This window comes from Trifolium pratense, linkage group LG4, assembly GCF_020283565.1.
Source record: "Trifolium pratense cultivar HEN17-A07 linkage group LG4, ARS_RC_1.1, whole genome shotgun sequence".
NCBI lineage: Eukaryota > Viridiplantae > Streptophyta > Magnoliopsida > Fabales > Fabaceae > Trifolium > Trifolium pratense.
The window spans coordinates 51,537,260-51,551,664 of record NC_060062.1 but is presented as its reverse complement, the minus strand read 5'-3'; the positions used below and the strand labels follow the sequence as shown (position 1 = coordinate 51,551,664).

General features: G+C 35.3%; 1 protein-coding gene across 1 annotated transcript; it reads left to right on the top strand.

Annotated features, from left to right (window-relative positions):
* Window positions 1-12,779: 12,779 nt before the first annotated feature.
* LOC123922870 lies at window positions 12,780-13,841 on the top strand. The gene has a single exon (XM_045975543.1). It carries the CDS (start codon window positions 12,780-12,782, stop codon window positions 13,839-13,841), a length of 1,062 nt encoding a protein of 353 aa, XP_045831499.1.
* Window positions 13,842-14,405: the final 564 nt, after the last annotated feature.

The following is a 14,405-nucleotide window of genomic DNA, read 5'->3' as shown; positions in this document are numbered from 1 at the left end:
CGAACCTCAGACCTCAAGAGGAGCACACTCCCAGGTCCCAAGCCAATACCAATGCACCAACCCAAGTGGGTTCATCCGAACAGAAATTAATCAAGATCATACTTGAATCATGAGAATATTAAATTCGAAATCAACTAATAGTCTCTTACATTATATAACCAATATTATACGCATGATCCTCTCTTGCAATTTGAAGTTATGTACTACCGGTAGGGTTGGGAATAGGCCAGGCCAGGCTTTGACAGACAAGAGCTTGACCTACGATTTTTCTTCAAGCCTAAGTTGGGCCTACGACCTATAAAATGCTACTTTTTTTAGTTTGGCCCGAGCTTTTTTAAAGTCTGACCTGATTTTGTAGCCTATTTAAAAGTCTGTGTTACATAAAAGCCTCTATATAGTCTTTTTAATAGGCTAAACAGGCCTTAAAGCCTATTTCACATTTAAATTTATATAATTTCTACAACATTAAGAAAATACTAATAAAATGATTAGCACAAGAGTTAAAAGCTAATAAAATAACAAATATGATTACGACAAAGTCTATTAAGTATGTCATAATACAATTATTATAAAATAATAATTATTAAATATAAACTTGTTCAAAAAAATTATTAAATATAAACAGACCAACCTACCAGGCTTTGTAGGTTTTTTTAAAAGCCTGAGCCTGACCTATTTATGTAAATAGGCTCTTTTCAAAGCCTGAGCCTAGCATTTTTAATAAACAGGTCAGGCCAGGCCAGATTTAAACAGGCTAGGTCGAAGGCCCATGTAGGCTGCTTGGCCTATTCCCGACCTTAACTACTGCGGTTTGTTTCTCCCTTGGGGCCTTTTTAGATGATGATGATGATGGATGTTTTCTCTTTAGGAACCCCATGGTTCTTTTTCCCCTCTGGATTTTATATTTTTGCCCTTCAATAAAAATTTCGGTTTCTACGAACCAAATTTTTTTGCCTTGAAAAAAATTTTGGTTTCTGTTAACCGAATTTTTTCTGAATTTGAACTAGAAAAAACTTCGGTTTCTGCGAATCGAAGTTTTTATCAAGGAGAAAATTGAAATATTTAGGGTATAAAAGATACATGGGAGGCCTAAAGAGAAAAACATCATGATGATGATACAGGCGTTTTTTTATAATTGGGCCGTTAGGTGCTTTTGTTTAGGCCTGTAACCATTCTTAGAAAATTTTCCCTTACACCCCAACATTTATACCCTCACCCCAACTAACCATCGATAATTCCAATTCTACCCCCATTTAGAGCATTTAATTTTGGGTAAATGATCATTTACCTCCCGCAAAATAAGCAAATTTTCGTTTATCCCCCTATGCAGATTTTTTTTCTGTTTACTCCCCTGCAAAAAATAGATTCACTCATTTTGCCTCTTGTGTGTACAGCAGGACATGTGATTGTGCAAATTTGCTGAAGTGGCTTGTACACGTGGAAAAAAACATTTATATTTATTTTTAAATTCCACGTCAGATAATATTTTTTTCAAAAAAAAAATTTAAAATTTTTTTCCTACAAAATTAATAAAACGAATTTTTTTTTTTCCAAAATTAAAAGAAAATCCTACAAATAAAATTTTTTTCCCTACAAAATTTTAAAAAATTCCTGCAAATAGTTTTTTTTCGTACAAAATTATTATTTTTTTCCTATAATAAAAAAACGAATTTTCATATTTTCTCCCAAATAAAGTTTATTTTCAAAATAAAGATTTTAAAAATTTATTTTAAAATCTTTTTGATTTAAAAAAAACATAATCTTCGCCGGTTTGCTTCCACCGTCGTGATCATATTCGTCGTCGTCTTCTTCAATTACCGGAATCGTCTTCTACTTCCTTCTATTTTTCTAGTTCTAGGGCAAATGATTTTGGTATAAGAGGAAAACACGAATAAAACATCTTTTTTTATTTTTTTTCATTCAAAGAGATTAACAAAAAAAATAATGTTTTGTTTTTAAAAAATAAAGATCATTTTTTTTTTAATTCAAAAAGATTTGAAAATAAATCTTTAAAATTTTTATTTTGAAAATTTTTTTATTTTGGAGTAAATATTTATTTTGGGAGCAAAATAAGAAAATTCATTTTTTTTTGTTGTAAATTTTTTTAAATTCTTTGTAGGAAAACAAAATTAATTTTTTGCAGGAAATTTTTTAAAAAATTTTGTAGGAAACAAAATTTATTTGTAGGATTTTTTTGGGAAAAAAAAAAGAAAATCCGTTTTTTTTATTTTGTAGGAATTTTTTTTAAAAAAAAAAAAATATTATCTGACGTGGAATTTAAAAAATAAATATTAATTATTTTTTCCACGGGTACAAGCCATGTCAGCTGATTTGCACATTCACATGTCCTGCTGTACACACGGGGGGCAAAATGAGTGAATCTATTTTTTGCAGGGGGTAAACAGAAAAAAAATCTGCATAGGGGGGTAAACGAAAATTTGATTATTTTGCATGGGGGTAAATGATCATTTACCCTTTAATTTTTATACCTGAATTCACCCACACCACCTAATTTTTTCGGTTTGCTATTTTTTTTTGGAGCAAAGTGAAACAAAACACAAAGACAATGCCTCCTTATCGGCCTCGTAGAAGAAATGGGCATCGTCAAGCAAATTGGAGTAGCCTTAGACGGTGTTTCAAATTAATGTTCGATGCAAAGACTGTTCTTTGTGGCTTCAGCTTCAACGAGGACATTGCCGTCCACGGTATATGTCTCGTCGTAACAGAATTCGACACAAAAGCTTTTGATTTAACCATAAAGTTGGCCCAATAGGCAGTGATGAAGACTTAGTTTTTGGAATTGGAACTGGATCGCTGATGGATCTAGATATGGAATGTTGAGGAGAATGGGTGGATATTTTGTTCAAACCGGAATGTTAAAGCAAAATTTCCTTAAAAAATCCAACAAATTTTCTACTAATTTATTTAAAATTTGTGAGAAAAATTAGTGAAAAAATTGATAGTTTTAGTTTGTATATAAGAGTATAATGGTAGTCTATTCAAAATGTAGGGGTGACGGCATAAATGTTGCTGTGTAAGGAAAAATTTTCCTTATCGAAGAATTCATTTGGGCCAACGACAATGAAAGAGTGGACAAGAGAGTGACCCATTTTTTTCTTCCATACTTTGGATATGTGAACCTAATACATACTACAATACATTATAAGAAAATCAGAATTCACATATATGTTGGAACAAAGAGCACAATATTGTGGGAATTGAAATTAAAATTTTTTAGTCCCACATCGGGTACTATAACATACTAGTGTGTATACTAAAACTTCTTCCTTTGTTGGTCTGAATGGCGAAAATATAGATTTCTTCAATAGTTTTTCTCCTGTCACAAGAATAATATCCATAATGGTACTAAAATTTCTTGATGCTATTTATAACTGAATAGCACACCAAATGAATGTTAAAACTGTTTTTCCTTTGTTTTTACGGTGACCGGAAGAAGAAATTTATTTGGAGCAACCTGAATATTTTGTAACTCATGGGTGGCAAGAAAAATAAAGTCTATAAGCCATATAGTACTTTATATGGTCTTAAATAAGCCATAAGAAATGTCATGAAGAGTTTGACAATTTGATGATATCAAATGAATTAAAAGTGAATGAAAGTGACAAATATATTTTCTATAAACTGGTAAATAGCATTTGCATTATCATACGTCTTGATTGCCAAATTCGCAAGTGCACGAATAATCGTCAAGTAGTAAAATATCGATCCCAAGGGATTGATGTTATTCAACAAGGACGAACGAACCTTATGCTAAACATTACAAAGCAAGTAAATGATTGGGGGGAATATTTGCACATTCAATAGAACTTTACGAAACTGTAGTGACAAATATATTTACTATAAACTGGTAAATAGCATTTGCATTATCATACATCTTGATCGCCAAATTCGCAAGTGCACGAATAATCGTCAAGTAGTAAAATATTGATCCTAAGGGATTGATGTTATTCAACAAGGACGAATGAACCTTATGCTAAACATTACAAAGCAAGTAAATGATTGGGGGGAATATTTCAATAGAACTTTACGAAACTGTTCAAAGATTTAGTAAACGGATTGGAAATCCTTCGGTTCCTTCGTGTACACATCACAACGTAACATACAATGTCAATGAATCAAGCGAATCGTTTCAAGATTAGATCAAACCAAATGATTATGCCCAATCTCTTGAAGCATAATCCTCTCACTCTATCACCAACCTCTAATCTCTTAGGTGAATTGGTGATTGAGTGAGGTTTTAAGAACTTTGATCCTATAATCACAATTAACCATTCAATATTTCTAAAGTAACCATCAATTGTTCAATTACTCCTAGATCCATGATTAATTCTCACTCTCATGATAAAATCAATCATCAAATTCATCATATAATTGGCCAAACAATATGAAGCATTAAACACAAGGAATAATTGATAAAGAAACTAATTCAATTCATTCAATTAACAAGAAATTACATCATAAAGCATAACACAAATTCCCCTAAGACTTCCAATCTAAGAGTTTAGTGATACATGACTACAAATGGAGAAGAATCTTCAAAGGAGGATGAAATCTTCACTTCAATCTTCAATTCTTCAGCTAAGAATCACAAGAAGTTGAACCTCTTCAGTCTTCAAACCACTTTCTTGCACCAGAATTCGTAATCGTTTAACAGAAAATGAAATGTTGTTATATAGAAAACAGGAACACGCCGCACACCAGATCTACCACGCCGCGCGTGGTCCTTCAGCTCTTCAGCGCATGATCCTATCACGCCCCCAGCATGACTAACAGCTTTCTTGAATCCTCATTCTTCCTGTAATTACGCCGCGCACCACATGACATCACGCCGCGCGTGATCACCAGAAAAATAGATCTCTAATTCCTTCTCAATTACGCCGCGCGTGACAACCCTTCACGCCGCATGTGGTACCCAGGAAACTTACATCTTCAATTTCTCCTTAATCACGCTGCGCGTGATGATCAGTCCTTTTTCTCAAAAATGCTGCAAGAATAGCGCCGCGCGTGACCCTGTCACGCCCTCGGCGTAGTACAACTCTGTATTTTGACTATTTCTTCAACTTTTCTTGTATTCTAAGTAACCTCCACACTTGTGCCATTTTCCTCTTATTTATTGACTAAAAGCATCCAAAGGGGTCTAATATCCCTTAATTGACTTGGAATAACTTGACGTGATGGGGATTCATTACAACCCCAAACTTGAACCTTTCCTTGTCCTCAAGGAACAAATTTTAATTCATGCCTCATCTCAAATATTTGGCACCTTCCTTAGATCACTCGAATCATACATACGTGATACTTACCCGATGTTTCAATGATCCACTCACAAGCAATACTCCTTTGCATCAATTCACTTAAGACATTTTCAAGACGTTTTCACACTTTTGACCAAGCTCAACAATTACATCACACTTGTCACACACACTCCTATTTATGGGTCAATCACACTCAAATCAACACAACTTAGCATGTCAACAATGAATTTGCAAACATTCTCAAATTCGATCAACTTACATTGCGCACACACATATAGAGGACTTTCATAGGTTTTAACTTGGCTTGGTTAATGGGTGGATGGTGACATTTTTGATAGGTGAGGATAAAAACTTGGAATTAGATTCACTTTGATCAAAAAATTTGAGTCCCAACCCTATTTTTCAAACAATTCATACTAGAGAACCATTTTCACAAACTTTTCCTTTTTTTTTCTTTTGTATTTAAGGGAATCTACATTTTTTATGGTACACTTATATATTTTTATTTTTGCTTTGATTTCTTTTTTTTTTCCTCTCTTTTTTTTCTTTTTCTTTTGTGATCCTTTTTTTTTAAGCTTTTTTTTTTATCCCTTGAATAGCTTGGTTTGTACTACTTTGTTTCCTCTTTTTTTCTTTGATTTGAAAAATTCAACTTGTTTTTGTAGGTTCTCTAGTACCCCACCCCAAACTTAATGAGTTGCTAATTCCAACAAGCAACCCCAAACTTAATGGTGAGCAATGCGCATCAACCACCAAGCAAGTGTCTAACTTTCCAAGAAAATCATCTTTTTTTTTTTTTTTTGCATTATAAAATTTTATCTTTAAGGTAACACAACAAAAACAATTTTCTTTAAGCTCAAAAGGGGTTAAGCAACGGATTAATCATAAAATAGGTTGGCAAGAAATTGGCTCAAGGTACCAAACAAATATGTCTCGTGTGTACAACAACGCAATCAATCAATTAAAGAGGACATAAGCAAATTCTAGAGACAAGCCAAGCGTGGAATCTCATAATCAAGGAGAAATAAGTGTTTGGCTCAATACCTCACGGTTGGGTAGAATCATTGAGCCGGCCAAAGTGTGAAAGTTCATCCTTTGTCTCTCGATCAAATGAGTGCAACGAGCAATTGCACTGTAAGCATCACAAATCACATAGAGATAGAATCAAACAATTGATACTCAAGTAATAGAAAGAAAATGGCAATTCTATGAAAACAGTGCACAAATTAAACAAAGTTTCTCATGACAAGGAAGAAATTCAAATTAAAAGGTACAGTCATCCAAGCACAACCAAAAGATACTAAACACTTATTCAACATCAACAACTTCAAAATGCAACATAGTAAATATGCAAACAATAGAGATAGGGATAAGAGCAAATCCTTCAAACTTCAAAGCTCAAGACTCCTCCGGCGGGTTGCTGTCTAAGAAATCAGTGAATGACACATTCATATTGAGATTCAGCCCCTCAACATCCAATAATTCCCGCTCCATTGCAGCAACCTCTTCTTCTTTCGCCTTACGCCTCCTTGCTATTTCAGTCAACTCAGTGCTCCTCAAACTAGAATTATAAGACTGCCGAGCTAGAAAAGAGCCCATCTCTCGGGCTTTGTGAGCTTCCTATTCAGGATCCATGGGATATAGAGTACCAAAAGTCGGTGGTGGAAAAGTCTCCCTATACGTCATAGCCTCCGTATACATCAAAGACTGCGTATCATAATACATATTCGTCAGCCCCGAATATTGTGCAATCTCCATAGAATGCAGCATAGCAACGAGCTTATTGACAGAATGGGTGTAAAGAGGTGCTTCCAGAGCTGGATAATTATCCGAGACTTGCTGCTGGTCCGGATGAGCACCTGCTTCAAACAAATTAATCTCTTCCTCTTCATGCACAACTGCATTATCTTCTTCTCCGGCTTGATCCGGGTAAACCACCTCACCACGCTCATAGCGTTTAGTGTAATAGCTCAAGCCAAGGGGTGGACATGATGCATTCCTCCATCATTAGTTCCACCAAGTACTTTGTTGGCTCGACAAAGTGCATAAATCAAGTTACAGTGACTAAGAGTTAACTTCAGATTAGAATTATTGGCCATCTCATAAAAATCATTGGCCAACCAAATGCCTAAATCAATGAACTTCCCCTCCACAATCAGTTTTACTGCAGCAGCATTGTCAATCTGAATCTCTAAAGAATTACCTACCACTCTCACATTTTTGACCCAAAACTCACCCCAAGCTCTAGCAACTGGATGAAAGGTTCCGAACCTGATCCTTGTGGGAACTGAACTTGCAAATAAGGGCAGCCATCTTGCGCCCGGCCTACACACAAAGTCCTTAATCAATGTCCTCTCGGGCTCAAGTGAAGCATACACCCGACGCTTTTTATCAAGAAAGGTACACGTCTCTCTAATCTTACACCCCAACAAAGTATTAATGGCATCAGCAAAGTAGTCAATCTCTACACCTCTAACATATGACTTAAAGGTAGGTGCATGGTCGGTTGGATCATAAGCATTTTCTAAAAACTTTATCACCCACAATGAGTTTCTTGGATTTTGCCCATCCTTCAACATCAACTTATTAAATTTCAACCATTTTCTATTACGCCTAGCTTCACTGATTTCGGGCACTCCTCTTAACAGATCCTCACCAAAACTTTTCTCTTGATTAATAGTAAAAGTTTTGATGTAATTGTACCTTGCTCTATTTTCTTCACTCAAGAACGTGTTGTTCAACGGTTGCACGTGAGGAGGACGAGGCACTGAAGATTGTTCATGCACCATAAACAACGGTGGTTGACCTTGTTGAGCATGTGAGGACTGTCCAACACCATATTTAGAACCACCTCTTTTGACAAGTCTCTTCTTCTTTGGTGGCTCTTGTATTGGAGTATTTTTCTTTTTCTTACCCTTACTAGTTAATATAGTCAACATTGAAGACATAATGAGTGATTTTCGTGATGATTTAAGAGAAATGGGTAGGAAATTGATTTGGGAAAAATTGAATTTTTTAGCGATTTTGAGTGATTTTAGAGTTAGGGAAGGAAGATTGAGGTTTAGATTAGTGAAAATTGAAGTTTTATGGTGATTTGGAAGGTTTTGAGCGGGTTTAATGGAGTTTAGGTGGTTTTGTTTGAAAAATGGTGGTTTTCGGATAAGAGAAAGGTGAGGGAAGAGATAGAGTATTTTGAAATTGATGAAAGGGAGATGAAAAACGAGACTGCACAGTCTCCAATGACGGAACAGTCACATTTGACCCAGCCATGCTGCGTGTAATGCAAAGTCACGCCGCGCGTGGCCATTAGTTACGAAACCCAATTTTTTCCCAAAATTACGCGCCGCATAATGCATCTAATGTTTCTTGAAAAGAACAATGTCACACAAGAGGGCATTAATTCTTTATTTGTTGCCATTGACAAATGTTTGAAATAAGAACAACACCCAATAACTTATCATATCTTTTGAAGTGGTTCACCACAATGGCACACTGCTGGAGCTAATTGCATTTCTCGAAAATCGAGTGTATACTTCAGGTTTCAGAATATACACATGCATATGATAGTTTTAGAATTTTTACTCATTTAACACCATCCACAAACCTTAGCTATTAACTCCACAATGAAAGCATGCCACTAGTTTCATTATACTTCGAAACTTTTTCACCTTCTTATTGGTTAGTTATGTTGGAATATGAATTAGCCTCGTTATATGACTACATTGCGTTAAGAGTGTTAGCATGGTTTTCCTCTGGGTTATAAATCACGATATCATTCTAGCACCAATAGTCTTACTGCAAGTGAAGGAAACACTTCATCTAATGCCGAAGCCTCTTTGCCTAAGGGAGTTTCACATGATGCACCAGGTGACCTACTTGGTCCTGAACAATTAAAGCAGATCTTGAACATGTTACAACAATCTAGCACTGGTCAATCTAAGAAAAATGCTTCTTCCAAAATCAATACATCTTACACCAATCCTATTGAGTCATCTACTCAACAGCATGAAAATTCAAGTATTTCTATTCCTTGGATCCTTGACACTGGAGCTACTGACCATATCAAATCCTCCAAGGAACACTTTACCACTTTTAGATGTATTAAACCCATCAATGTCTTACTACCAGATGGTTCTAAAGTTGTTGCTCAATATTCGGGCACCATTCATTTTTCTAATGATTTTCACACTTAACATCATTTCTGTCCATCGTCTCACATCCACCTTACATTGTAAACTCACTTTCCTTGATTCTTTTTGCCATATACAGGATGCTACCAGTTTGAAGATGAAAGGGCTTTCTAAGCTTTACAATGGTCTCTACTACCTTCAAGAACCAAGTTGTCCTTCAATTCCTATTTCATTTTCTGCCACACATGTTCACAGTATCAATACTACTAGTTTGAATGTTCCTAATTCCGATTTTGATATTTGGCACTTTAGGTTAGGCCATCCATCACATAAAGTTCTTACAAACATTTGTAATGTTTTTCCATATATCAAATTCAATAATAAAATTGTTTGTGATTTCTGTCATTTGGATAAATAATCCAAATTGCCCTTTTCATTTAGTACTTCTACTCCTTCTCATGCTTTTGAATTACTCCACATGGACATATGGGGACCTGTTGTTGTTCCTTCTTTACATGACCACAAATATTTCCTTACTATTGTTGATGATTACACTAGATACACTTGGATTATTTTTTAATGAAAGAAAAGTCTGAAAATAGGCAACTGATGCACACATTTCTTAATTTTGCTAAAACTCAATTCAATGCATTGGTCAAAATAATAAGACCAGATAATGGTGCTGAATTTAATTATCTTGATTTTTATACCACTTTTGGAATTGTGCATCAATTGTCTTGTGTGGAGACTCCTCAACAAAACTCAATAGTTGAAAGGAAACATGGTCATATATTGAATGTGGCAAGAAGCCTCCTTTTTCATGCATGTCTACCAAAATGCTTTTGGTCATATGTTGTATCTCATGCAGTCTATTTAATAAACAGAATGCCTACACTGGTTCTGCATCAAAAATTCCCTTTTCAAATGTTATATCATAAACCACCTGTATTTTTGGATTTAAAAGTTTTGGTTCATTGTGTTTTGTTTCTACTTTGGAACAACATCGCACTAAACTTGATCCTAGAGAAAGAAAGTGTATTTTTTTTTGGGATATAGGTATGGCACAAAAGGGTATCTTACCTTTGATTTACATTCTAGGGAAATTGTTCTCTCTGGGAATGTAATTTTTCATGAATCCATATTTCCTTATGCTACCTCCAGTGGTGTTGTTACTTCTACCACTCCACATAATGCACAAAATTCATCTCAAAATTTTGACTTTTTATTTGACATTCCATCTAATACACCCACATCACCACCCTCCTCAACTACTATTTCCATTGCTCCCGAATCTGATTATGTCCACAATACAACTCCTACATCTGATTCTTCTCCAAAAATTAGAAAATCTGAAAGAACTCGCAAAACACCAGCTTTCTTGAAGGACTTTCATTGCTCAGCAAGTTCATCATCATCTTCTAATGCAGGTAACATCAAGTATCATTTGTCTTCTGTTTTGTCCTATAATTCTTTGTCTTCTAAACACTTAAAATATACTCTTGCTCTTTCCACTTCTATTGAACCCAAATCTTAAAAACAAGTCATTTTGTCTTCTTAATGGATCAATGTTATGAATGTTGAATTACAAGCTCTTGCTGCTAATAATACCTGGTATCTAACAAAATTGCCTCCAGGCAAAGTTGTTATTGGTTACAGGTGGGTATACCGAATCAAGCACAAGGCTGATGATACTGTGGAAAGATATAAAGTCTGTCTAGTAGCTCAACAAGAAGTGGTAGATTTCTTTGACACATTCTCTCCCGTTGCTAAAATTACTACCATGCGTTTGTTACTTGCTATTGCAGCGGCACACAGTTGGTTTCTTAAACAACTTGATGTGGATAATGCTTTTCTACATGGTGATTTAAATGAAGAAGTATATATGAAACTTCCACCAGGGCTTCAACCTGAAGTTCCCAACCAAGTTTGTCGACTACAAAAGTCCTTATATGGCTTACATCACGCAAGTAGAGAGTGGTTCTCAAAATTGTCAAATGCTCTAGTTTCTCTTGGTTTCAGACATTCAGAATATGACCATTCCTTGTTTACCAAATCTCAAAATGGTTCCTTCACAGCATTGTTGGTCTATGTCGACGATATTATACTTACGGGAAATTCCCTTAGCAGTATTGAATCTGTCAAGAATTTATTACATGCTACATTCAAAATAAAGATCTTGGAGATTTAAAATATTTTCTCGGACTAGAGGTGTCATAGTCCCACAAAGGAATTCATCTTTGTCAACAGAAATATGCATTAGATATCCTTTTCGAGATGGGATTTCTTGCTGCTAAGCCGTGCTCTACTCCTATGGTTCGAGATTCGAAGTTTTTATAAGACAATTCGGCTCCACTTCATGATCCCACTGCTTATCGTCGAATTATTGGCAAGTTGTTATATCTCACAAACACAAGACCTGACATTAGTTTTGATGTTCAACAACTTAGTCAATTTATGCAACATCCCACCCTTCATCATTATGAAGCTGCCATGCGTATCTTAAGATACATTAAGAGTGCTCCTGCACAAGGATTATTTTTTCCAAGTGAATCATCTCTTCAGCTCAAAGCCTTTAGTGATTCCGATTGGGCTTCATGCTTAACCACGCGATGTTCCATTACTGGATTTTGCATATTTCTTGGCTCATCCTTAGGCTCGTGGCGTTCTAAGAAGCAAACCACAGTTTCACGGTCCTCTTCGGAAGCTGAATATCGTGCACTCACATCTACCACTTGTGAACTTCAGTGGCTCACTTATCTACTTCAAGATCTCCAGGTCTCTTTCATTCAATCGGCTCTTCTCTATTGTGATAGTCAGTTTGCTCGGCACATTGCTTTAAATCCTACTTTTCATGAAAGAACAAAACATATTGATATCAATTATCACGTTGTACGACAACAATTTCAGGTAGGTTTATTTCATCTACTTCCTATCAGCTCTACAAATCAGCTCGTTGATTTTTTCACCAAAGCTCTTGAACCTACACCTTTTTGTAACTTTCACTCCAAGTTGGGAGTCATGAATATTAACAGTCCACCTTGAGGGGGGTGTTAGGATTTAACTCATAGTTTTACAGCTGTGCAATATTAGTAGTCAAACTCCTTTTTATTAGCTAATTAATAGTTTTTTTTTTGGTAGAAAGCTAGTTAATAGTTTTTATTAGAGAGTTAATATTGACAGCTGGACACTTATTTGCACCAAGATTGACAGCTGCATTTTTATTGTATATATACCATCCTTTGTAATTTGATTTTTCGTAACAATATCAATGAAAATATTTTTGCTTTTACGCTTCTAATATGGTATCAGAGCATATTATAGTTTTTTCCCAAATTTCCCTTTTCTCTCATTGTTAACCCTAAAATCTCATAACATGGCTGATTCTTCTTCTGAATCAGAGGAATCATCACCGATTTCCAATTCTCGAATTCAAAACCAACCACATGATTTTACTCAATCTCCTTATTATCTTCATCCCAGTGAAAACCCAGGATCCGCTTTGATTTCACTTCAATTAAATAACACAAATTACCATTCATGGAGCCGCAACATGAAACGTGCACTCATATCAAAGAACAAGATCAAGTTTATCAACAGCAAATTACCTGCACCAGAGGAAGACGATCCAATGTTTGATTATTGGGAGCGCTGTAATAGCATGGTCGTGTCGTGGATCACTCGCACACTTTCTCCGCAAATCACTCAAAGTGTCGTGTATATCGATAATGCTAACGTTTTGTGGGACGAACTGTGCAATCGATTCACCAAAGGTACTCATTTCAAACTTTCTAGTCTTCTTCAAGAAATTCACTCCATGAAACAAGGAGAACGGTCTGTTAATGAATTTTTCACCGCCATGAAAATTGTTTGGGATGATTTAGAGGCTCTGCGTACGATCCCTATTTGTTCCTGTAACGTTAGATGCAGTTGTGATGCCTTCAAAATTATGCACAATCAACGTGATATTGAGTATGCCATCTGTTTTCTAAAAGAGTTAAATGATGTTTATAGCACAGTCAGATCTCAAATCTTGCTCATGAAACCATTACCTTCAATTAGTGAAGTTTTCTCTCTTATTATTCAACAAGAAGATCATTTGGCTGGTACTGCAACCAGTCACTCTAGAGTTATGTATAATGCAAGTGTAAGATCAACACAAGGCAGAGGTATTACTCATTCAGGAGGTCGTGGTCCTTCCAATAATTATGTCGGAAGAGGGAGAGGTAGATCTCGTCCAGGAAGTCGCGATCCTCCGAAAAAGTGTACTTTCTGTTACAGAGATAATCACACTGTTGAAGATTGTTATGAGAAGCATGGTTTTCCTCCGGGTTATAAATCACGATATCATTCTAGCACCAACAGTCTTACTGCAAGTGAAGGAAACACTTCATCTAATGTTACAGGAACAAATAGGGATCGGATGCAGAGCCTCTAAATCATCCCAAACAATTTTCATGGAGGTAAAAAATTCATTAACAGACCGTTCTCCTTGTTTCATGGAGTGAATTTCTTGAAGAAGATCAGAAAGTTTGACTACTAATATTGCACAGCTGTAAAACTATGAGTTAAATCCTAACAAAGAGTAATCACAAAGTAAGGTTGGACACTATATCTTTTTCTAAATTTTTTAAGTCACGTATTAAGTTTATATGTTACTTATGTGTTTCCCAACTTCCACTCTTATATTCAATGTGAGACTATTTGCGTATGTGATCCAACACCTATAATCTCTTTGATTCAACCAGAGGGAAAATTAATTTTGATACTTTGTATGTTTGAGTACTTATCAATGTTATCATAATTTGAAGTTAATATATATTTGAAGCTTTTAATTTTAGGAAAATGCTAAACAGTGCCCCCGGGGCACTGGTTAAGCATGTTAAAATAGAAATTTGGTCTCAAAATGCGTGCATTCAATGCCTCAAAAGTACAAAAAGTTATCTTTTCAATATAAATTTTATTTTTTATTTCCTTTTTAGGTATGCTTAACAAGTGCCCC

What these genes read in the sequence shown, in the direction of transcription:
- LOC123922870 (XM_045975543.1), top strand. Translation starts at nt 12,780, where the DNA reads ATGGCTGATTCTTCTTCTGAATCAGAGGAATCATCACCGATTTCCAAT.